General features: G+C 47.2%; 1 protein-coding gene across 2 annotated transcripts in view; it reads right to left on the reverse strand.

Annotated features, from left to right (window-relative positions):
* The window catches only part of WDR44 (WD repeat domain 44), a 113,662-nt gene that overhangs the window by 31,425 nt on the left and 55,872 nt on the right, over positions 1-26,365 (reverse strand). For both annotated transcript variants that reach the window (XM_030208978.1, XM_030208977.1), the window contains 3 exons: positions 22,513-22,596; positions 18,940-19,046; positions 18,473-18,624 (listed from right to left, as the gene is read on the reverse strand). In XM_030208978.1, the coding sequence (XP_030064838.1) occupies positions 18,473-18,624; positions 18,940-19,046; positions 22,513-22,596 (343 nt within the window). The remainder of the gene's footprint in view (positions 1-18,472; positions 18,625-18,939; positions 19,047-22,512; positions 22,597-26,365) is intronic.

Genomic DNA, 26,365 nt, shown 5'->3' on the forward strand with positions numbered 1-26,365 from the left:
GGCAGGGTTTCCCAAACCTATTCTAGCAACCCCACAGCCAGTAGAGTTTTTAGGATTATCCACAATAAATATCCATGAGAAAAATATGAACATACCAAGTCTCAAGTGCAAGCAAATATATCTCATGTATATTCATTGCAGATATCCTGAAAACCTAATTGGGTGCATGGGCCCCAGGACAGATTTAGAGAGGGGCCAGGGTCTCTTTTTCTCGCTCCCCTACAACTTTGTGCTCATTGCCAGCCCATACCTCTTACTCTCAGGCAAACAGGGGGCGAGATGGGGGAAGTCTCTTAGTAGTGCCTCTTCTTCCCAAGGTTAGTACATGCTTTAATGTTAATGCATTTTTAGTATATTAACCCCTGTTATCTGGCTCTGAGAAGCAGAAAACAAGGTACTCTGCCAAATGTTGTCACTGTTAGCTTTTGGCATGTATGCTGTGGTACTCCAGAATTAGGCCAGTGCCACTAATATCAAGAGGGAAAGAGGTGGTTCCATACTCCAGGGCAGAGATTTTGCACAAAGTGTTAATGAATTCTGGATGAGAATGAAATGGGTAGCTGAAGAGGAAGGGTGGTGGTCACACTGTGAGTTTAGGCAACAAGGAATGGAAAAATGGTTAAAAGCAACGTAAAAAACAAAACAAAACATTGAAGAATGGCCAAAACAAGTCCATGGATGTTTCATTATCTTTTATAAAACCCTTGGTCCTGTTTTGCACTGGTTTTCATTGCTCAGTTATCATCCCCCCCACCCCCCCCAAAAAAAAAAAAATAATATGGCACTGCATGACTTGTCTTCTGTATGTGCATATATCCAGACAATGGTCTAACTTACAGGAGGGTATGCAAGTATTGGAAACAATTTGTTAATGATCTGGAGGTAACTAGTGGCATATGGATGCCTAGGCAACAAACTTTACAAGATGTGCCTGTCACACTATCTCCTGCAGTGTTAAAATAATACAAGATAATAAAATAAAGGTTAATATTCCAAAATCGCCAAACAAATAGATAACCCTTACAGCAAAAGAGCTAAGTTATTTACCTGTAGCAGATGTTCTCCGAAGACAGCAGGCATATATTCTCACATATGGGTGACTCACAGAGCCCAGTGTGCACACTGGCAAGTGCACGGTCAAACATCTTTGAGGCAGTGCCCCACTGCACATGCGCAGGTGTCTTCCCGCCTCACACACAAGCATGGGATCAGCAGTACAGTGCTAAAGCTAAGATGACTCCTCCAAGGGAAGGAGGGAGGGAAATGAGAGTATACGCCTGCTGTCCTCTGAGAACATCTGCTACAGGTAAGTAACTTAGCTTTCGCCGAGGACAAGCAGGCATAATATTCTCACATTTGGGACTCACTAGCTACCAGGCTCACAGAAAGATGAATTTTTGTAACTACGTAGATCATAAGCCTGGTGGAAATAACGGGTTGTGGGTGGGGTTGGATTTTAAACAGTAAAAAGATTCTGCAGGACTGCTTGTCCAAACTGGCTATCCTGCCTGGAATACTGCTCCAGACAGTATTGAGACGTGAAGGTGTGGATAGATCATGTAGCCATATTGCAAATGTCTTGAATACAGGCACTGAGGCCAACATGTCTCTCACATTATGAGCAGTGACCCAGCCTTCGAGAGTCAGCCCAACCTAAGTGTACATATAGGAGATACAGTCAGCCAACCAAGTAAGTGAATGATACATACCTGTAGCAGGTGTTCTCCAAGGACAGCAGGCTGATTGTTCTCACGACTGGGTGACGTCCGCGGCAGCCCCCACCAACCGGAAAAAAGCTTCGCGGGACGGTCGGCACGCAGGGCACGCCCACTGCGCATGCGCGGCCGTCTTCCCGCCCGTGCGCGACCGCTCCCGCCAGTTGAATGACTAGCAAAAGATGAAACACACAACTCCAAAGGGGAGGAGGGAGGGTAGGTGAGAACAATCAGCCTGCTGTCCTCGGAGAACACCTGCTACAGGTATGTATCATTCACTTTCTCCGAGGACAAGCAGGCTGCTTGTTCTCACGACTGGGGTATCCCTAGCTCTCAGGCTCACTCAAAACAAGAACCCAGGTCAATTGAACCTCGCAACGGCGAGGGTATAACAGAAAATTGACCTACGAGGAACAACTAACAGAGTGCAGCCTGACCAGAATAAATTCGGGTCCTGGAGGGTGGAGTTGGATTTACACCCCAAACAGATTCTGCAGCACCGACTGCCCGAACCGACTGTTGCGTCGGGTATCCTGCTGGAGGCAGTAATGTGATGTGAATGTGTGGACAGATGACCACGTCGCAGCTTTGCAAATTTCTTCAATAGTGGCTGACTTCAGGTGGGCCACTGACGATGCCATGGCTCTAACACTATGAGCCGTGACATGACCCTCAAGAGCCAGCCCAGCCTGGGCGTAAGTGAAGGAAATGCAATCTGCTAGCCAATTGGAGATGGTGCGTTTCCCGACAGCGACCCCTAGCCTGTTAGGGTCGAAAGAAACAAACAATTGGGCGGACTGTCTGTGGGGCTGTGTCCGCTCCAAGTAGAAGGCCAATGCTCTCTTGCAGTCCAATGTGTGCAACTGACGTTCAGCAGGGCGGGTATGCGGCCTGGGGAAGAATGTTGGCAAGACAATTGACTGGTTAAGATGGAACTCCGACACCACCTTCGGCAGGAACTTTGGGTGGGTGCGGAGCACTACTCTGTTGTGATGAAATTTGGTATATGGAGCATGAGCTACTAGGGCTTGAAGCTCACTGACCCTACGAGCTGAAGTAACTGCCACCAAGAAAATGACCTTCCAGGTCAAGTACTTCAGATGGCAGGTATTCAGTGGCTCAAAAGGAGGTTTCATCAGCTGGGTGAGGACGACGTTGAGATCCCATGACACTGTAGGAGGCTTGATAGGGGGCTTTGACAAAAGCAAGCCTCTCATGAATCGAACGACTAAAGGCTCTCCAGAGATGGCTTTACCTTCCACACGATAATGGTAAGCACTAATCGCACTAAGGTGATTCCTTACTGAGTTGGTCTTGAGGCCAGACTCTGATAAGTGTAGAAGGTATTCAAGCAGGTTCTGTGCAGGGCAAGAACGAGGTTCTAGGGCCTTGCTCTCACACCAAACGACAAACCTCCTCCACTTGAAAAAGTAACTCTTTTTAGTGGAATCCTTCCTGGAGGCAAGCAGGACCCGGGAGACACCCTCCGACAGACCCAACGCAGCGAAGTCTACGCCCTCAACATCCAGGCCGTGAGAGCCAGAGACTGAAGGTTGGGGTGCAGTAACGCTCCGTCGTTCTGCGAAATGAGAGTCGGAAAACACTCCAATCTCCACGGTTCTTCTGAGGACAACTCCAGAAGAAGAGGGAACCAGATCTGACGGGACCAAAAGGGCGCTATCAGAATCATGGTGCCGCGGTCGTGCTTGAGCTTCAGTAAGGTCTTCCCCACCAAAGGTATGGGAGGATAAGCATACAGGAGGCCGGTCCCCCAATGGAGGAGAAAGGCGTCCGACGCTAGCCTGCCGTGTGTCTGAAGTCTGGAACAGAACAGAGGCAGCTTGTGGTTGGTCTGAGAGGCGAAAAGGTCCACCGAGGGGGTGCCCCACTCTCGGAAGATCTTGCGTACCACTCTGGAATGGAGCGACCACTCGTGCGGTTGCATGACTCTGCTCAGTCTGTCGGCCAGACTGTTGTTTACGCCTGCCAGGTACGTGGCTTGGAGGAGCATGCCAAACTGGCACGCCCAACGCCACAGCCCGACGGCTTCCTGACACAGGGGGCGAGATCCGGTGCCCCCCTGCTTGTTGACATAATACATTGCAACCTGATTGTCTGTCCGAATTTGGATAATTTGGCAGGACAGCCGATCTCTGAAAGCCTTCAGCGCGTTCCAGATCGCTCGGAGCTCCAGGAGGTTGATCTGCAGATCCTTTTCCTGGAGGGACCACAGACCCTGGGTGTGAAGCCCATCGACATGAGCTCCCCAACCCAGGCGAGATGCATCCGTCGTCAGCACCTTTGTGGGCTGCGGAATTTGGAATGGACGTCCCAGGGTCAAATTGGTCCGGATGGTCCACCAGAGCAGTGAAGTGCGGCAACTGGTGGAGAGGCGGATGACATCTTCTAGATTCCCGGTGGCTTGGAACCACTGGGAAGCTAGGGTCCATTGAGCAGATCTCATGTGAAGACGAGCCATGGGAGTCACATGAACTGTGGAGGCCATATGACCCAGAAGTCTCAACATCTGCCGAGCTGTGACCTGCTGAGACGCTCTGGTCTGCGAAGCGAGGGACAGGAGGTTGTTGGCCCTCGCTTCGGGAAGGAAGGCCTGAGCCGTCTGGGTATTCAGCAGAGCTCCTATGAATTCCAGAGACTGGGTTGGCTGGAGATGGGACTTTGGGTAATTTATCACAAACCCCAGCAGCTCCAGGAGTTGAATAGTGCACTGCATGGACCGGAGGGCTCCTGCCTCCGAGGTGTTCTTGACCAGCCAATCGTCGAGATATGGGAACACGTGCACTCCCAGCCTGCGTAGGTACGCCGCCACCACCACGAGGCACTTTGTAAACACTCGTGGGGCGGAGGCGAGCCCAAAGGGCAGCACACAGTACTGAAAGTGTCGTGCGCCCAGGCGGAATCTGAGATACTGTCTGTGAGCTGGCAGTATCGGGATGTGAGTATATGCATCCTTTAAATCCAGGGAACATAGCCAATCGTTTTTCTGAATCATTGGTAGAAGGGTGCCCAAGGAAAGCATCCTGAACTTTTCTTTGACCAGGAATTTGTTCAGGCCTCTCAGGTCTAGGATGGGACGCATCCCCCCTGTTTTCTTTTCCACAAGGAAGTACCTGGAATAGAATCCCTGCCCTTCCTGCCCGGGTGGTACGGGCTCGACCGCATTGGCGCTGAGAAGGGCGGAGAGTTCCTCTGCAAGTACCTGCTTGTGATGGGAGCTGAAGGATTGAGCTCCCGGAGGACAATTTGGAGGCAGGGAGGTCAAATTCAGGGCGTATCCGCACCGCACTATTTGGAGAACCCACTGGTCGGAGGTTATGAGAGGCCACCTTTGGTGAAAATATTTTAACCTCCCCCCGACCGGCAGATCGTCCGGTACGGACACTTTGAGGGCGGCTATGTTCCCATGGATCCAGTCAAAAGCCCGTCCCTGGCTTTTGCTGTGGAGGCGCAGGGGGCTGCTTAGGCGCACGCTGTTGACGGGAACGAGCGCGCTGGGGCTGTCCCTGTGCCTGACGAGGCCTTCGGGCCGGCTGGTTGTACCTACGCTTTGCAAAAGAATAGGGTGCAGCCTGCCGGGCCCGGGAAAAACGTCCACCTGCTGAGGTGGATGCTGAAGGCGCCCGGTGGGAGAGCTTGTCGAGAGCGGTTTCCCGCTGATGCAGTTGGTCCACCATCTGCTCGACCTTCTCACCAAAAATGTTATCCCCCCGGCAAGGGACATCGGCCAGTCTCTGCTGGGTGCGGTTGTCCAGGTCAGAGGCACGCAGCCATGAGAGCCTGCGCATCACTATACCTTGGGCCGCAGCACGAGATGCCACGTCACAGGTGTCATAGATACCCCTGGACAGGAACTTTCTGCACGCCTTCAGCTGCCTGACCACCTCCTGATAAGGCCTGGACTGCTCCGGCGGGAGCTTCTCGACCAGGTCCGCCAGTTGTTGCACATAGGTCCGCATGTGAATGCTCATATAGAGCAGGTATGACTGGATGCGGGTCACGAGCATGGAGGATTGGTAGGCCTTCCTCCCAAACGAGTCCAGAGTGCGAGACTCCCGCCCCGGGGGCGCCGAGGCGGTATCCCTCGAACTCCGTGCCCTCTTGAGAGCAGAATCCACGACCGCCGAGTCATGGGGCAATTGGGGCCGCATTAACTCTGGGTCGGAGTGGATCCTGTATTGGGACTCTGCTTTCTTGGGAATGGTGGGGTTAGTTAACGGTCGCACCCAGTTCCGAAGCAGTGTCTCCTTGAGGACATTGTGCAGCGGCACCGTGGAGGACTCTCTAGGTGGCGATGGATAGTCGAGGACCTCGAGCATCTCGGCCCTCGGCTCTTCCACAGAGACCACGGGGAAGGGAATGCTGATAGACATATCCCGCACAAAGGAGGCAAAGGAGAGGCTCTCGGGGGGTGAGAGCTTCCTCTCTGGTGAAGGCGTGGGGTCCGAGGGAAGGCCCGTAGACTCCTCTGAGGAGAAATATCTAGGGTCCTCCTCTTCCCCCCACGAGTCCTCATCCTCGGTATCGGACATAAGCTCATGTAGCTGAGTCCTGAACCGGGCCCGGCTCGACGTCGAGGCACCGAGGTCTCGGTGTCGTCGAGCGGTGGACTCCCGCGCCGGCGGGGACGGAGCTCCCTCCATCGACGTCGACGGGGACTCCACCTGCGTGGCGGTCGAGACCGGCGCCGCAAGCGGCGGCGGTGTCGACGGCCCCGGCGCCGGGCTAGAGCTCACCGGCGCCACAGACATCGGCGCCGACACAGCCTGGCGCATCAGCCCTTCCAGGATCCCCGGAAGGATGGCTCTGAGGCACTCGTCCAGGCCCGCTGCCGGGAAAGGCGGTGGGGCCGGTAGGAGTGTCGGTGCCAGAAGCTGATGGGGGCCAGGAGACGGCACCGAGGTGCCGGAACCCTGACGCGTCGGTACCTCCACGACCGACGGGGACCTCTCCTCTCGACGATGACGCTTCGGCGCCGCCTCCTCTCCGATGTCCGGATGCACCGAGGGCGACCGGTGACGACGCTTCTTGTCTTTCTTCCGATGCGCGTCACCGGCGCCGGGAGGTATGGAGGAGGAGGAGGACGATCCCCCTCGGTCCCGGGGAGCCGGGTCAGACAGGGTTCGGTCCCGAGGGCCACGGGCTGAGGGAGTGACCGGGGCCGACTGCCCACGCGGCCGCTCACCTCTACCCTCGCCAGCGGGCCGACGGGACCTGTTCTCCTGGGGTCGATGCCATCGGTGCCGATGTCTCGGGCATCGATACCGGTACCGAAGGACCGGGCGTCGATACCGATGCCGTCGAGGTAGACGTCGAGGGGCCGGCGCAAGTTCCAAAAAGACGGTCCCGCAGAACTTGCCTCGCAACCTGAGTCCGTTTCCGGAGACCGAGACACAGGGAACACGACTTGATATTGTGCTCCGGCCCGAGGCACTGGAGGCACCAAGCGTGGGTGTCGGTCTGCGAGATCGGCCGGCTGCAGCGACCACACTTTTTAAAACCACTCGGGACCCTTGAGGACATCGACGGAAAAATCGCGTCGGCGAAGTCAAAGTCGTCAATGGTGGCTGAAATCACACCACGAATAGGAAAACGACCGTGCGGCCACTAGGCCGCAATGTGGCGTCCCCGCTGGAAGCGAGGGAAAAAGGGAGCGCGTGCTCCACACGCGCAGGGTTTCTTTTTTTTTTTTTTTTAAAAAGAAACCGGACGGTAACTAAACAAAGTTAAACAAAGAAAAGCACGATCCGCGTAAACGCGATCGAAATCCGGCGGCTGAATCAGAGAGAGCGGCAAGGCACGACTCTCTCCAGACGCGGAAAAAAAGGAACTGGCGGGAGCGGTCGCGCACGGGCGGGAAGACGGCCGCGCATGCGCGGTGGGCGTGCCCTGCGTGCCGACCGTCCCGCGAAGCTTTTTTCCGGTTGGTGGGGGCTGCCGCGGACGTCACCCAGTCGTGAGAACAAGCAGCCTGCTTGTCCTCGGAGAACAGATTGTATGTTTGGTGATGGGAATTCAGTATCTATTAGGATCAAAGGATACAAAAAGCTGGGAGGATTTCTGATAAGATTTTGTTTGTTCTAGATAGTATGCAAGAACATGTTTGCAATCTAAGGTATGCAGTGCTGCTTCTCCAGGATAAGAATGTGGTTTAGGAAAGAAGACAGGTAGTACAATGGACTGGTTGAGACCAATGGTCCATCTAGCCCAGTATCCTGTTTCCAACAGTGGCCAATCCAGGTCACAAATACTTGGCAGAATCCCAAATAATAGCAACATTCCATGTTACCAATCTCAGGGCAAGCAATGGCTTCCCAATGTCTGTTTCAATAGCAGACTATGGACTTTTCCTCCAGGAACTTATCCAAACATTTTTAAAATCCAGATACGCTAACCGCTGTAACCATATCCTCCGGCAACAAGTTCCGGAGAGGAACTATTCATTGAGTAAAAAATATTTCCTCCTATTTGTTTTAAATGTATTTTCATGTAAATTCATTGAGTGTTCCCTAGTCTATGTACTTCAGAGAACAGGAACAAAGTGGTTCGAAGGGAAGTTTCACAAGAGCAGTGAGGATGACACCGAGATCCCACAGCACCAGAGGTGGTCTGATAGGAGGTCTGGTATAAAATAAACCTTTCGTGAATCTAACCATCAAGGGATGAACTGAAATTAGCTTATCATCATATTTTAGTACAAAAGGCACAGATGGTGCTCAAATGTACTCTCACTGAGTTCGTGTGTGAAGGAGGCTCAATGAATGCAACTCATTGTTGTCAGGTACCAAATCGTCAGGGCCAGACAGCAAGGGTCTGGATGAAGGAGGAATCCCTTATTCTGAGTTAAGGTTGGAAAAGGATCTAACCTAAATGGTTCCCTCGACGGCAACTCAAGGAGAAAAGGGAACCAGACTTGACAAGGCCAGTAGAATCATGGGTCCCTGGTCTCGACACAGTTTGAGAAGAGTTCTGGCCCTCCTCACCAACTATTATCCAAACTCTACAGATCTCACCGTGACCTCTCTAACCTCATCTCTATTCCTCTACTCCCTCCTCTTCTCTGCCCTTCTCTTGCGCCCTATGGAATCCCCGCTCTATCTGTAACAAACTCCCCTATATCCAGGACCTCTTTATCTCGCGTCACCTCCATCTGCTCGCCATAACAGAAACCTGGCTCTGCCCTGATGACTCTGCTTCAGTCGCAGCCCTGTGCCATGGCGGTTATCTATTTTCACATACTCCTCGCCCTGCTGGCCGTGGGGGCGGTGTTGGACTACTTCTCTCTCCCTCCTCCGGATTTCAACCCCTTCTTCCACCTCAATCTCACTGTTTTTCCTCCTTTGAAGTCCACTCTATCCGCCTTTTCTCTCCTCTGCCTCTTCGAATAGCGGTCATTTATCGTCCCCCTGGTAAGTCCCTTTCATCCTCTCTCAGTGACTTTGATGCCTGGCTTGCCTTCTTCCATGATCCTTCCTCCCCCTCTCTCATCCTTGGTGACTAATATTCCTGCTAATGATCCTTCCAACTCTTATATTTCCAAGTTACTCGCTTTAACGTCCTCCTTTAATCTCCAACTATGCTCCACCTCCCCCACTCATCAAAATGGTCACTGTCTTGATCTCATCTTCTCCTCCAACTGTTCACCTTCTAGTTTCCTTGCCTCTGATCATCCCTCCTCTGATCACCATCTTATAACTTTCACACTTAAATCTCCTCCCTCCCAGTCCCGTCCTATCCTATCTAATTTATCTAGGAATCTTCACGATATTGACCCTTCATCTCTATCCTCCCATGTTTCAAACCTCCTCTCTACTGTGGCACCATCCACGTCTGTCAACGAGGCTGTTTCTTCTTACAACAATACTCTATCCTCTGCCTTAGACACTCTTGCACCTTTGATGACCCGCCCTGTAAGGCGTACAAAACCCCAACCTTGGCTGACTTCTAATATCCGCTACCTACGTTCCTGTACCCGCTCCGCCGAACGCCTCTGGCGGAAATCTCGGGCCCTTGCTGATTTCTTACACTTTAAATTCATGCTGACCTCCTTCCAATCTGCTCTTTTACGTGCCAAACAGGATTATTATATCCAACTGACCAACTCTCTTGGCTCTAATCCTCGACTTCTCTTCACCACATTGAACTCTATCCTCAAGGTGCCCCCTCCCCCAACTCCCCCTTCATTATCTCCTCAGACCCTTGCTGAATTCTCACACAACAAGTTTCAAAAGATAAACCTTGCTTTCTCTACCTCACCACCTCTCCCTCCACTAGTCTGTTCCCCTCTCTCTCCTTCCCCTCATTCCCTTTCCTCCTTTCCTGAAGTTACTATTGAGGAAACTACACTTCTCCTTTCTTCCTCAAAATGCACCACCTGTTCCTCTGATCCCATTCCCACCCACCTTCTTAATGCCATCTCTCCTACTCTTATTCCTTTTATCTGTCACATTCTCAACCTCTCACTTTCCACTGCGACTGTCCCCGCTGCCTTTAAACATGCTGTGGTCAAACCTCTCCTTAAGAAGCCTTCACTTGACCCTACTTGTCCCTCTAATTACCAACCCATCTCCCTCCTTCCTTTTCTCTCCAAATTACTTGAGCGTGCTGTTCACCGCCGCTGCCTTGATTTTCTCTCCTCACATGCTATTCTTGACCCATTACAATCTGGTTTTCACCCTCTCCACTCAACCGAAACTGTGCTTACTAAAGTCTCCAATGACCTATTACTGGCTAAATCCAGAGGTCAATATTCCATCCTCATTCTTCTTGATCTTTCCGCTGCTTTTGACACTGTCGATCACAGCATACTTCTCGATACCCTGTCCTCACTTGGATTCCAGGGCTCTGTCCTTTCCTGGTTCTCTTCCTACCTCTCCCTCCGCACCTTTAGTGTTCACTCTGGTGGATCCTCTTCTACTTCTATCCCTCTGCCTGTCGGCGTACCTCAGGGTTCTGTTCTTGGTCCCCTCCTCTTTTCTATCTACACTTCTTCCCTTGGTTCATTAATCTCATCCCATGGCTTTTCCTACCATCTCTATGTTGATGACTCCCAAATCTTTTCTTCCCCTGATATCTCACCTTGCATCCAAACCAAAGTTTCAGCGTGCTTGTCTGACATTGCTGTCTGGATGTCTCAACGCCACCTGAAATTAAACATGACCAAAACCGAGCTTCTCATTTTCCCCCCCAAACCCACCTCCCCGCTCCCCCCATTTTCTATTTCTGTTGATGGCTCTCTCATTCTCCCTGTCTCCTCAGCTCGAAACCTTGGGGTCATCTTTGACTCTTCTCTCTCCTTCTCTGCTCATATCCAGCAGACCGCCAAGACCTGTCGTTTCTTTCTCTACAACATCCGTAAAATCCGCCCCTTTCTTTCCGAGCACTCTACCAAAACCCTCATCCACACCCTTGTCACCTCTCGTTTAGACTACTGCAATCTGCTTCTTGCTGGCCTCCCACTTAGTCACCTCTCCCCTCTCCAGTCGGTTCAAAACTCTGCTGCCCGTCTCAATCTTCCGCCAGGGTCGCTTTACTCATACTACCCCTCTCCTCAAGACCCTTCACTGGCTCCCTATCCGTTTTCGCATCCTGTTCAAACTTCTTCTACTAACCTATAAATGTATTCACTCTGCTGCTCCCCAGTATCTCTCCACACTCATCCTTCCCTACACCCCTTCCCGTGCACTCCGCTCCATGGATAAATCCTTCTTATCTGTTCCCTTCTCCACTACTGCCAACTCCAGACTTCGCGCCTTCTGTCTCGCTGCACCCTACGCCTGGAATAAACTTCCTGAGCCCCTACGTCTTGCCCCATCCTTGGCCACCTTTAAATCTAGACTGAAAGCCCACCTCTTTAACATTGCTTTTGACTCGTAACCACTTGTAACCACTCGCCTCCACCTACCCTCCTCTCTTCCTTCCCCTTCACATTAATTGATTTGATTTGCTTACTTCATTTATTTTTTTGTCTATTAGATTGTAAGCTCTTTGAGCAGGGACTGTCTTTCTTCTATGTTTGTGCAGCGCTGCGTATGCCTTGTAGCGCTATAGAAATGCTAAATAGTAGTACTCTATGAGAGGCAGTGGGGGAAAAATGTATAGAAGGAAGGCATATAGGGCTATACAGCTGCGAGCATAGAGACTGGAACAGAAGAAGGGAAGTTTGTACTGAGAAGAAGTGAACAGGTCTATCGCTGAGATTTCCCACTCCTGGAATATCTGACAATGCTGAGAGACCATTTGTGAGGTTGAATGACTTTACTCAGTTTGTCTGCTATGGCATTCTGCTTGTCAGCTAAATAAACAGCTCTTATTAAGATGTTTCGAGAAACTGCCCATGTCCATATTGGATTGCTTGACGACAGATGAGGTTAAGTTCTGGTTTCTCCCTGTTTGTTCAGGTAAAACATTGCTACTTGATTGTGCGAACTAGAATAACTAGATTGAGAATACGATTCTGGAAGTTTTTGAGAGCATTCCAAACAGCTCATAATTCCAGTAGATTGATATGTTGTTGCTCTTGTGGGAACCAAGAACCCTGTGCATGGAGACCATTGAGGTGAGCTCCCCAACCCATCATGGAAGCATCTATGGTGAGTACCTTGTGATATGGAGGGGGCTGGAACAGAAGGCCTGGGGTAAGATTGTGGGATACCATCCACCACTGTAGAGAGTGGTGCAATTGTGGAGTTATACGTGGCTTAGGACCCTTGAGAGGAGAATGTCCACTGAAGAATTCAAAAGTAAAGATGAGCCAATGGTATTACATAGATAGTTGAAGCCATGAGACCAAGGAGGTAGAGCATCTGTCGAGCAGATATGAGTCGAATGGGATTCCTGAGTGGCAAGATGTAATATATTAAGCATAAGTCCTGCCATACTGGGACAGATCGAAGGTTAATCAAGCCCAATACCCTGTTTCCAACAGTGGCCAATCCTAGCTACTAGACAAGAGATCTAGCATTATGAGTGCATTTCAAAGCGGACTCTACCACTAAAGAATGTTATCTCAAACCCTGCACATTTCTGTATCTTATACATTGTGTCAATTTTCTTTGGGGCATTCTGAACTGTCAGACGGGTCCCCAGTGTTTTTTTTAAGTAAAGTACCTCTCATAACAGAATGAAGGGGAACTATAATACCTTCTCTTGGTGAAGAGTCATAATCTAGAACTTCAAAATGTTCTGAACGAGGTTCTTCCTCTGTTTCTAGTTTAAATGGTATAGCTAGCACCATCTCATGGACAAAAAGCCTGGAAGGATATACTTTCTGGGAGAGACTTATGCCACTGAGGTGGAGAAGGATCAGACAGAATGCCATAGGATTCCTTATCTGAGAAGTCCTGTGGATCTTGATCTGTCTCCCAGGAGAGGTCTGAGTCTGACCCTTCGAAGTACTGCTCATGAGGAATATGGGGAAGACAGTGTTGACTTGAACGCCGGCTTTGCGTCGAGGCATGAGAGTTTCTGAAGTTAGAGAAAGATCTTCTGCTGATGTATTGAGTGCAAGTTGCCCCCAATGGTCAATATCGAGCAAGTGTGTGGGAATTCTCTCGTGACTGTCTCCCCGATGTATCTACAGGCTGGGCTGAGGCTGATGCAAGCACTCTGTAAGCTGTGACTGCAGTAGCACTGAAAGCTCTTCCTTGACCATAGACAAGATTTCCTCATGAAGGGTAGGCATCGGTAATGGCTGAGAAAGCGGTGTGGACGCAGCCTGAGAGACAGCCAGTGCAGGCATAGGAGATCTGGAAGACCTCCAAGGCTCTTGATGTGATATGAGCTGGACAGAAGGCGAGCAGTCACTGCGGCATGACATTTCCCGGGCATCAAGGATATCAGTTCAGGGGAGGTATGGAGGGAGAACGATAGTGATTATTCTTAGGCTTTTTGCGCTGCAAGTCCCTCGATGCATGCTGGGGAGGAGACGGCTGTCTTGGTACATGTGGGTACTAATGACATAGGAAAATGTGGGAGAGAGGTTCTGGAAGCAAAATTTAGGCTCTTAGGTAGAAAGCTGAAATCCAGATCCTCCAGGGTAGCATTTTCTGAAATGCTACCTGTGCCACGCGCAGGGCCCAAGAGACAGGCAGAGCTCCAGAGTCTCAATGCGTGGATGAGACGATGGTGCAGGGAGGAGGGCTTTAGATTTGTTAGGAACTGGGCAACATTCTGGGGAAGGGGGAGCCTATTCCGAAAGGATGGGCTCCATCTTAACCAGAGTGGGACCAGGCTGCTGGCATCGGCGTTTAAGAAGGAGATAGAGCAGCTTTTAAACTAGAAATGGGGGGAAGGCCGACAGTCGCTCAAAAGAGCATGGTTCGGGATAAGGTATCTTTCAAAGATATCACCATAACAGGGAAGATAGAGTATCCTGATAGTGAGGTTGCAAAAGAGATTGTAGTAGATCGGGTATCTTTAAATAACAATAAAAAATCAGACAAAAGATTGCCAATTAATACTGTCAAGTACTAAGCATGATGTACTTAGGAACAACAAACAGTTTGAAATGTCTATATGCGAATGCCAGGAGCCTAAGAAATAAGATGGGGGAGTTGGAATATATTGCATTAAATGAAAAATTAGATATAATAGGCATCTCTGAGACCTGGTGGAAGGAGGATAACCAGTGGGACACTGTCATACCGAGGTACAAATTATATCGTAGTGATAGGGTGAATCGGATTGGTGGAGGGGTAGCATTGTATATTAACGAGAGCCTTGAATCAAATAGATTGAAAATTCTGCAGGAAACAAAACACTCCTTGGAATCACTGTGGATTGAAATTCCATGTGCAAAGGGGAAAAGGATAGTGATAGGAGTGTACTACCATCCGCCTGGCCAGGACGAACAGACGGATGCGGAAATGTTAAAGGAAATCAGGGACGCAAACAAACTGGGCAACACAATAATAATGGGGGATTTCAATTACCCGCATATAGACTGGGTTAATGTAACATCTGTACACGCAAGGGACATAAGATTTCTTGATGAAATCAAGGACAGCTTCATGGAACAGCTAGTTCAGGAGCCGACAAGAGAAGGAAAAATACTAGACTTAGTCCTTAGTGGTGCTCATGATCTAGTGCAGGGGGTAACGATACGAGGGCCGCTTGATAACAGTGATCATAATATGATCGGTTTTGATATTGGCATTGAAGGAAGTGAAACTAGGAAATCAAGTACGCTAGCGTTTAACTATAGAAAAGGTGATTACGACAAAATGAGAAAAATGGTGAAAAAAAGACTGAAAGGAGCAGCTCGCAGAGTAAAAAACTTGCATCAGGCGTGGATGCTGTTTAAAAACACCATCCTGGAGGTTCAGGACAAATATATTCCACGTATTAGAAAAAAGGGAAAAAAGACTAAACGTCAGCCGGCGTGGCTAAACAGTAAGATAAAGGAAATCATTAGAGCCAAAAAACAATCCTTCAGAAAGTGGAGAAGAGAACCAACTGAAAGTAACAGGATAGATCATAAGGAATGCCAAGCCAAATGCAAAGCGGAGATAAGGAGGGCAAAAAAGGACTTTGAGAAGAAATTAGCGTTGGAAGCAAAAATACATAGTAAAAATTTTTTTAGATACATTAAAAGCAGGAAACCGGCCAAAGAGTCGGTTGGGCCGCTGGACGAAAATGGTGTTAAAGGGGCGATCAAGGAGGACAAAGCCGTAGCGGAGAAATTAAATGAATTCTTTGCTTCGGTCTTCACCGAGGAGGATTTGGGGGGGACACCGGTGCCGGAAAGAATATTTGAAGCGGGGGAGTCGGAGAAACTAAACAAATTCTCTGTAACCTTGGAGGATGTAATGGGTCAGTTCAGCAAGCTGAAGAGTAGTAAATCACCGGGACCTGATGGTATTCATCCCAGAGTATTAACTAAAAAATGAACTTGCGGAGCTACTGTTAGAAATATGCAATCTGTCCCTAAAATCGAGTGTAGTACCGGAAGACTGGAGGGTAGCCAATGTTACTCCGATTTTTAAGAAGGGTTCCAGAGGAGATCCGGGAAATTATAGACCGGTGAGTCTGACGTCGGTGCCGGGCAAGATGGTGGAGGCTATTATTAAGAATAAAATTGCAGAGCATATACAAAAACATGGACTGATGAGACAAAGTCAGCACGGATTTAGTGAAGGGAAGTCTTGCCTCACCAATCTAATGCATTTTTTTGAGGGGGTAAGCAAACATGTGGACAATGGGGAGCCGGTTGATATTGTATATCTGGATTTTCAGAAGGCGTTTGACAAAGTGCCGCACGAAAGACTCCTGAAGAAATTGCAGAGTCATGGAATCGGAGGTAGGGTATTATTATGGATTAAGAACTGGTTGAAAGATAGGAAGCAGAGAGTAGGATTGCGTGGCCAGTATTCTCAGTGGAGGAGGGTAGTTAGTGGGGTCCCGCAGGGGTCTGTGCTGGGTCCGTTGCTTTTTAATGTATTTATAAATGACCTAGAGATGGGAATAACTAGTGAGGTAATTAAATTCGTCGATGACACAAAATTATTCAGGGTCGTCAAGTCGCAGGAGGAATGTGAACGATTACAGGAGGACCTTGCGAGACTGGGAGAATGGGCGTGCAAGTGGCAGATGAAGTTCAATGTTGACAAGTGCAAAGTGATGCATGTGGGTAAGAGGAACCCGAATTATAGCTACGTCTTGCAAGGTTCCGCGTTAGGAGTTACGGATCAAGAAAGGGATCTGGGTGTCGTCGTCGATGATATGCTGAAACCTTCTGCTCAGTGTGCTGCTGCGGCTAGGAAAGCGAATAGAATGTTGGGTGTTATTAGGAAGGGTATGGAGTCCAGGTGTGCGGATGTTATAATGCCGTTGTATCGCTCCATGGTGCGACCGCACCTGGAGTATTGTGTTCAGTACTGGTCTCCGTATCTCAAAAAAGATATAGTAGAATTGGAAAAGGTACAGCGAAGGGCGACGAAAATGATAGTGGGGATGGGACGACTTTCCTATGAAGAGAGGCTGAGAAGGCTAGGGCTTTTCAGCTTGGAGAAGAGACGGCTGAGGGGAGATATGATAGAAGTGTATAAAATAATGAGTGGAATGGATCGGGTGGATGTGAAGCGACTGTTCACGCTATCCAAAAATACTAGGACTAGAGGGCATGAGTTGAAGCTACAGTGTGGTAAATTTAAAACGAATCGGAGAAAATATTTCTTCACCCAACGTGTAATTAGACTCTGGAATTCGTTGCCGGAGAACGTGGTACGGGCGGTTAGCTTGACGGAGTTTAAAAAGGGGTTAGATAGATTCCTAAAGGACAAGTCCATAGACCGCTATTAAATGGACTTGGAAAAATTCCGCATTTTTAGGTATAACTTGTCTGGAATGTTTTTACGTTTGGGGAGCGTGCCAGGTGCCCTTGACCTGGATTGGCCACTGTCGGTGACAGGATGCTGGGCTAGATGGACCTTTGGTCTTTCCCAGTATGGCACTACTTATGTACCGATGAAGGACAGAGTCCTGACGCGTTTGCAGCATAGAGTCCAATGTAGTGCCATGCAGAGCCAAAAAACTTTTCACACTGGAGTCTGCAGGTTTTAAAGGGTATTGCTTGCATGCGCTGGCAGAGGTTACAGTGAATGTCTTGGTGGTCTTGACCTAGACACTGAACACACAAATTATAGGGGTCTTTGCCTCAAATAATCCTATTGCATCAAGTACACTTCTTAAGGTCACTCAGTACCCTCAATGACATGGAGGGAAAAACAGGCAACACAAGGTCAAAAGGATCTATGGCCCAGGGAGCTCGAGTAATCCAACACTCGAAAAAGGTTGATGGTTCCCAGGCAGCAAGGGCTCAGAGGCCCCTTGGACCGAAAATTGAAAAAAAAAAATGTATAAAAAATTAGTAATCTATATAAATTATGACTGAAAAAGATAAAAACACGAACAAAAAATACCTCAAAAAAGGGAAGGCACCAAAAGGAACATGTTTTTTGCGCCAAGATCAAGCACACAACCTCTCTGCTCCACAGAAAACAAGACTGCAGGTCCTGCGCTCGTGTGTCAGTCAGGAAGGCACCTGCACAATGGGGGATTTGCCTCAAATATTTTAAGTGACAGTGTAAATAAAGTGTTTCAAATTCTCTACCTCAGAACAAAAACCTTTCCTGTACGAAAGCTTCTATTTCATTAATTTTCTTTCACTATTTCATTCATTTTTTCTTTGTGAGCTGGATATGGGGACCAAGTTATGAGAGCTGAGTGACTGAACTGTAACATTTGTTGAAGAGGTGTAGATACTATTTAATACTCAGAAATCTGAAACCAGTATTAAAACTCAGTCTTCAGCTAATGTACTAATTAATGAGTAAGCTACTGGCATCGTTTGGTTGACCGAAGAAGAAATCTATTCAGATCTTGGGAAAAGAAAAGGTAATGGTGATTTCTCCAGGTGCCCTGCTGTATCACAAGGCCCTGAATTATCAAATGACTAGCTGATAACATATACGCTTCTCCATCAATCAGCAGTGCTGCAATAATGGCTGTCTATAACTCAGGGAAGAAAAGCAAGGGGTCAGGATTACCTCAAAATACCAATTCAATGTGAGAAAATTCCCACTTCAGGCACAGGCAGCTCCTTGTGACTCTGGGCAAGTCACTTAACCCTCCGTTGCCCCATGTAAGCCGCATTAAGCCTGCCATGAGTGGGAAAGTGCGGGGTACAAATGTAACAAAAAAAAAAAAATCTAGTGGTATCTTAAAATATAAAAACGTACCATATGCTCACCACTGAGATCCTGAACAACTTTAATCTGTTCAAAGTCATAAGGTCCCTTGAAGCCATGTGCAGCTTTGAATTTTACTGGTCTTGTGTATGGCATTCCTTCATCATCACTAGAAGACGGATCATCTTGATCAGTATGAAAAACTATATCAAACACGGAAGAAAATATTCATTAAAACATACTTAAGAGTTTTCTCACTGGTAATAACTACACAGTATGAATCAGAGATGGAGCGATGTTCTTCATTCATAACTGTAGACATAGGCCTAAAAAGTTTAAGATGATTCATCCAAACACAGACAAAACAAGCATTAGCAAATGTCTTTCTTACAGCTGCTTCAGGGTTCTTTCTCCAGGTTCCTCTACCAGAATCCATAGGTACAAAGTAAAGCTCATTTCTGCCCAAATTTACGTTTGAATTCACTATTGTTTTTTCATGATTTAGCAACTAAACGTACCTTCATCCCGAACGCTTTTAACTTTATTAACAGCACGTTCACCATATTCTTCAGCAAGGTGCTTTGCTCTTTTCACCGATTTCCCAAAAAACTTTTTCAGCTGCGTCCTGAAGACACAGAACAGGTTATATACTTTCTACCGCATGTGATGTGATAATAAATATAATAATTTAGGAGATTTACATGTGACTGTCAATGGGTCAATTTACTTGTGAAATACATAGCAGAACTTTTAGATTTTTCCCATTTGAGTACTGTTCTCTCCTCAGACACCTTTCCTGTGCGACTCAGAGCTCTTGTAAGCTCAAGGTTCAGGTATTTTTCCTCCTCCATGATGCAGCTTTAGCAGCACTTGCCATCATACTAGCAGCCTTTTCCCCTTCCTACAGAGTTCATACTCAAGACTGTCTGAACCAGAATACATCTGGCTGGTCCTAAAGCAGATTAATAAGTGCTATGCTTTTTTTTATTTAAAAAAAAAAATTGTAAGACCACAAAGCCTGCTGAAGTGTCCTGTTATATAATCATAGACCGAACCTAAACCTTGGTTTTCTCTACATTTCCCCACAACTAAGGATCCTCTGCATCTATTACCACTTCCCTGTATCAGGAATCTCTCTATGAAACACTTTCCTCTCTGAGATCAGATCTAAAACTAACTACCTCATCTTCTGAAAGAGGCTAAAAGCCTTCTTCCCAAAAACTTCTACATGACTACCACTGCTCCATATGCTGCCTTCATTAGCCTCAAAAATCATTAAGTCAAACACCTTGACTACTCTCACACTCTAGATTAAAAACTTATTAGATGGCATCAATCTGTTTGTAAAACTATATTCAATAGATGCTCCACATACAACACTGTATCCAACCTAAGCCCACTTAGTATGTAAACCGCACTGAACTCCGAACGGGGGATATTAGCGGTATATAAGACACAAATTAGTTTCTAAATTCATTGAAAAGACCCAGCTTATTTACTCTATGCAGCCTGAACAGATGTAAGCAAGCAAATTCTGCTTCTACCTCTTAACCCCTACTTCAGGGTGTAGGTTGGAAAACCCACTTGGGCTCAGCTGATCAGCTACAGGCATCCAAGAAAATGACTGGAATGTACTTTGAAGTTAATAATTCAGATATTCTGCCTCCATTGTCAGTATTATGGATGACTACATCCTACTGATATGGAGTGGGTAAAGATGTATGTGGCCATGCAGGTACCCAGGATAAGGGGAGCATTGCTCCAACACTCCGCTCAATTTCACGGTTCAGTTTTACTGTTCCACCCCCTGTCCTTTCCATACCATATCTTTATACTCACCCCTGTCCTCTGACAGCCTTTGTACATTTTGAATACTAACTTCTCAGCCCTAACCTTATAGCCACCACCCCTGAAATTATTTATTTTAAATGTTTTTTTTTTACTGATGCTGCAACAAAATAAACTTTGTCATACATAGCTCTGCAGAGAATAAACACCAAACCTCAATGTGGCTGTACAACAATTTGCTAACATGCATCAATTTTGAATTTTAATATTACAACTTAAACCTCCCAATTCCCCCCCCCCCCTCCCCCATTCTCCTCTGGTAGCCAATTGCTTATTCAGTCAATGTTGTACCCTGGTATTACAACTTCACTAAGGTGTACCTTTAACTTCAACAATGCTTGTCAAATAAAAGCTCCACCATTCAGGCCTTCGCAATCTAGTAGTGTGTACTCTTTACCTCCCTCCCCTCATCCCCCCTCCCCTCCTTGTCCTGTTCCATATCTCATAACCTATCAGTTCTGGTCTCCTCCTCTACCCTATGGTAGCCCATTAAGTACTTGACTGCATGCTCGTGGAGATATCGTATTTATATATTTCTGCCAAATACTCAGAAACCTGACCTGCCTTCTTGGTCTCAATCGTGCCCCTCTCGCTTCCCAGAGCATGAGTTGGTGGAGCTTATTTTTCCAGTACCACTGGGAGGGAGGTATGTCCATTACCCAATGATTAAGGATACACTTTTTCCCCACTATGCAAGATTTACTCAGAAACAGTCGTTCTCCTTGTGTCTCCACCCCCCACTGTCCAGGGTTACCAAATAACATTCTAACAAAGGTGATATCAATTTTGATGCCCTAATACCCCACTCAAGTAGTTACGTAATCCCCCCCCCCCAAAAAAAAGATGATACGTCTGCATTGCCACATACAGTGTGTCAATGTAGCACCTCCCTGCTTACATTTTAGGCAGTGATCAGATTCTATGACTTCTGCTTGAAATGCCCTTCTGGGAGACAAATAGGCTCTGTGTACTGACCTGGATTGGCATTCTTGGAGTTCTGCACTATGAACTACCCCCGATATCCCTTTCAGTGATTGTTTTATGTAACGCTCAGATATTGGCTGCTGTGCTTCAACGCTCCATTCGGTAGCCACCTCTAGACCTTGTCTTTCTGGTTGTCCCTTCTCTAGTTCTTTGCAAAACCAGGATACCGAGACTTGACCCAATGCATCTCCCTCTATAAATTCCAGAAGCTGTCTCCCAAATCGCAGAGACGGTCCTTCTTTCGATAAGCTATGTATGTAGCTGGCTAATTGATGATAGGCCAATATTATCGCCGGTCCCCCTGACCACCGTTGCACAAAATCCTCCACTGGTACCAAGGTTCCGTCGTCCTGAATAAAATTTTCCAACAATTCCACTCCCTGTTCCTGAAGTCTACGAAACACAACATTCTCTCTACCGGGGGTGAAAGTGTCATTTCCAGTTAACGGAATCAATACACTAGCAGTGGGGTCCTGACCCCAGCGCTGTAATAGTTCCCTCCACATATGCCACAATGGACCCAGCAATACACTGTCCCTTATTCTTTCTGGCAGCTTTCCTTTCAACATGTAGTAAATAGTTCAAATGCCAAGGATGGAAAAATGCGCGTTCCATCCCCATATCCGTGTATGTGGTTGTACCTAGGACCAGTCCTGCAGATGTCTCATAAGACATGCTTGGTTATACAGTTGGATATCCGGCAATCCCAGCCCACCCTGTCTCCAGTTCCCTATGAGGTGTTGCCATTTCATCCTAGACTCCCCCCCCCCCCCCCCAGCAGAATTTGACCACCAGCCTCCTAAGTGCCATTATATCCGTTTTGCCAGTCGCAATGGCAGAGCCTATAACACATATAACCATCATGGGAACACTATCATTCGATAGAGCTCTATCCACCCCATGAGGGACAGGGGAAGCATTGACCACCAAGACAATTGTTCTTTCGTATCACCACCCCTGAAATTATAATGGTATTTTCTCCTTACTTAACATAAAGCCTTTAGAATGGCACTTTTTAATTTACCCCACCACTGTTCTATGTTGTCTATATATTCCCACCCTGCAACTATATACCATGCTGAAATATTCTACAACATAAGCTCTGAAATATGCAGCTCACTCAGTAGCATTTTATGTTATGTAAAAGAAGTAGAGTCCACATCTGAAAAAATACGTAACAAGAAGGATGCACAGTATGACACAGCATGTTTTTAAATGCATCAGCCAATAAGTAGTAGTCATTAAAACATGTCTCTTACGTTTTTTGTTTTAACTTTCCACCATCAGAATCAGTTTGATGTGGCTGAAGCTTGTCCTCATCATCTGACTGTGCAGCATCAGTACTATAAAGAGAGGAACACCAATTATAAGTCTAGGTAAAAAATAAAATAAAATAAAAACCACTAAAAAAGATTTTAAAAGTAACTGTCTATACACTGGGGGGGGGGGGGGGGGGGGGGGGGGGGGGAAGCCTACTATACAGTGTGCATATTTTAGGCACCAAAAACAATGGTATGTAGTTTGCAGTTGGACATATAGAGTTATATCTTGGTGGAGCATGGGCAGGGCATTGTAATATATGTAAATTATAGAATGCTATAATTTACATTCATTTCTTGGCAATGTAAATGCAAGCATTTATACCAGCTCTATGGCTGGTGTAAGGGGTAGTGCCTAAAATATAGGCGCATATTTGTCCTGCTACATTAATATTCTATAAAGAAAATAGGTGTATAATTTTCTTTATAGAATAGGCGCTTTTTTGGAACCTAAAAATAGGTATACTGTTACTACTACTACTACTACTACTATTTAGCATTTCTATAGCGCTACAAGGCATACGCAGCGCTGTACAAACATAGAAGAAAGACAGTCCCTGCTCAAAGAGCTTACAATCTAAGACAAAAAATAAATAAAGTAAGCAAATCAAATCAATTAATGTGAACAGGAAGGAAGAGAGGAGGGTAGGTGGAGGCGAGTGGTTACAAGTGGTTACGAGTCAAAAGCAATGTTAAAGAGGTGGGTTTTCAGTCTAGATTTAAAGGTGGCCAAGGATGGGGCAAGACGTAGGGGCTCAGGAAGTTTATTCCAGGCGTAGGGTGCAGCGAGATAGAAGGCGCGAAGTCTGGAGTTGGCAGTAGTGGAGAAGGGAACAGATAAGAAGGATTTATCCATGGAGCGGAGTGCACGGGAAGGGGTGTAGGGAAGGATGAGTGTGGAGAGATACTGGGGAGCAGCAGAGTGAGTACATTTATAGGTTAGTAGAAGAAGTTTGAACAGGATGCGAAAACGGATAGGGAGCCAGTGAAGGGTCTTGAGGAGAGGGGTAGTATGAGTAAAGCGACCCTGGCGGAAGATGAGACGGGCAGCAGAGTTTTGAACCGACTGGAGAGGGGAGAGGTGACTAAGTGGGAGGCCAGCAAGAAGCAGATTGCAGTAGTCTAAACGAGAGGTGACAAGGGTGTGGATGAGGGTTTTGGTAGAGTGCTCGGAAAGAAAGGGGCGGATTTTACGGATGTTGTAAAGAAAGAAACGACAGGTCTTGGCGGTCTGCTGGATATGAGCAGAGAAGGAGAGAGAAGAGTCAAAGATGACCCCAAGGTTTCGAGCTGAGGAGACAGGGAGAATGAGAGAGCCATCAACAGAAATAGAAAACGGGGGGAGCGGGGAGGTGGGTTTGGGGGGGAAAATGAGAAGCTCGGTTTTGGTCATATTTAATTTCAGGTGGCGTTGAGACATCCAGGCAGCAATGTCAGACAAGCACGCCTTACCCCTTAAAGTATAACACTAAATCATTCTAAGATTACTGTCAGGTGTCACAAACTGGGCAAATAAGCGACATGAGTATGCTGAGCTTTTGTTCTCATGTCTGTTCAAATGCTTTATTGAGAGGGATGAGACACAGGAGTTAGGGGATAATATACATGGTAGGACACATGGAGTTAAGGGAACTTGTACATCAAATGCTATTGCTACAATATAGGGTGCCTCCTTTGCCCTCCCCTCTCCACCAAAAAAAACTTCACTATTGACATTTTAATCCATAGTCAGTCACATCTAATAGTGACCAATCGTCACCACCAAATCTCCGCTACGATTCATTCCTTCTAAACAGGATTCCTTTCTGTTTATCCCATGCACATTCAAATTCCATTACCGTTTTCATCTCCACCACCTCCCGCGGGAGGGTATTCCATGCATCCACCACCTCCCGCGGGAGGGTATTCCATGCATCCACCACCCTCTCCGTGAAAAAATACTTCCCGCTATTACTCCTGAATCTGCCCCCTTTCAACCTCAATTTATGTCCTCTAGTTCTACTGCCTTCTCATTTCCCAAAAAGGTTTGTTTGCAGATTAATATCTTTCAAATATTTAAACATCTGTAGCATGACACCCCTGTTTCTCCTTTCTTCCAAGGTATACATGTTCAGGTCAGCAAGTCTCTCCTCATATGGTCTGCAACGCAAATCCCATACCGTTTTTGTAGCTTTTCTTTGCACCGCTTCCAGTCTTTTTACATCTTTAGCAAGATACGGCCTCCAAAACTGAACACAATACTCCAAGTGGGGTCTCACCAACGACTTGTAGAGGGTCATCAACACCTCCTTTCTTCTGCTGGAATGAACCTCTCATGAATTGAACTAGATGCTGTACAGAGTTGGGCTTACCTTCCACACGCTGATAAGTGTTAATTGCACTGAGGTGAACCCTAACAGTTTGTCTTGAGCCAGACTCAGACAAGTGTAGAAGGTACACAAGCAGTTTTTTTTTTTTTTTGCATAGGAAAAAAAAAAAAAAAAAAAGATCTAGGGCTCTGCCCTCACATCAAACAAACCTCTTCCATTTAAAATTACGTAACCTCTTAGTGGAATCTTTTCTAGAGGCAAGTAGGACACAAGAGACACCCTCATGGAGGTGGAGAGGGTCAACTACTAACCTCTCAACATCCAAGACGTGAGGGCCAGGGTCTGGAGGTTGGGACGTAGAAGTGATCCCTCATTTTGAGTGCTGAGGGTCAGAAAGCAGTCTAGTCCCCACGGTTCTCTGGAGACCAACTCCTGTAGTAGAGGGAATCATATCTACCTCAGCCAGTAAAGTGTGATGAGAATCATGGTTCCTCTGTCTTGTTTGAGTTTCAGTAGAAATTTTGCTATGAGGTATGGGAGGATACACATACCAAAGACTTGTCACTCAATGAAGGAGAAAGGCATCCAAGGCTAGTCTGCTATGTGACCTCAAACTGGAGCAGTACTTAGGAACTTTGCTGTTCAGATGAGTGCAAAGAGATCCACCAAGAGGGTGCCCCATTCTCAAAAGATCTTCTGGGCTGCACACATGTTGTGTCCACTTGTGTGGTTGCATTACTCTGCTCTTCCTGTCTGCCAGAATGTTGCTCTTCCTGGCCAGGTAAGTGGCTCAGAGCACCATGTTGTGTTCAGAAGCCCAGGACCATAGCCTGAGCACTTCCTGACACAAGAGGTACAATACTGTGCCTCCCTGCTTGTTCATATAATACACTGCAACAAAGTTGTCCATTTGAATGAGAATCATTTTGTTCATTAGCCGATCTCTGAAAGCTTTTAGAGTGTTCCACACTGCCTGAAGCTCCAGGAGGATGAAGTGCAACTGAGTTTCCTGGGTGAACCATTGACCTTTAGTGTGATGCTCATCTACATGAGCTCCCCACCCCAGGTTGGACGTATCCATCATCAACATCAAAACTCCTCAAATAGGAGTGAGGAATTTGGAATGAAATCCCCAAGTTAAACTGGTCCAAATTATCCTCCACAAGAGAGTCTCCCGCAGTGTAGGAGTGACATTGATGACATCCACTAAGTTCCCAAAGACCTGAGACTACAGGGAAGCTAGGGTCAACTGGGCCGATCTGAAATGGAGACATGCCATGGGTATCACAGACAGTGGAGGCCATGAGGCCTAGCAATCTCAAAATCTGTTGAGCAGTGACCTGCTGATTCTGTCGGACCTGAAGCATAATGAGGACTAGGGCATCTGTGTACTGATCCAGAAGAACCATATCTAGCAGGGCTCCTATAAACTCCAATCTTTGGATTAGGAGCAGGGGGGACTTTGGGTAGTTCACAATGAACCT

This window comes from Microcaecilia unicolor, chromosome 7 (assembly GCF_901765095.1).
Source record: "Microcaecilia unicolor chromosome 7, aMicUni1.1, whole genome shotgun sequence".
Taxonomy (NCBI): domain Eukaryota; kingdom Metazoa; phylum Chordata; class Amphibia; order Gymnophiona; family Siphonopidae; genus Microcaecilia; species Microcaecilia unicolor.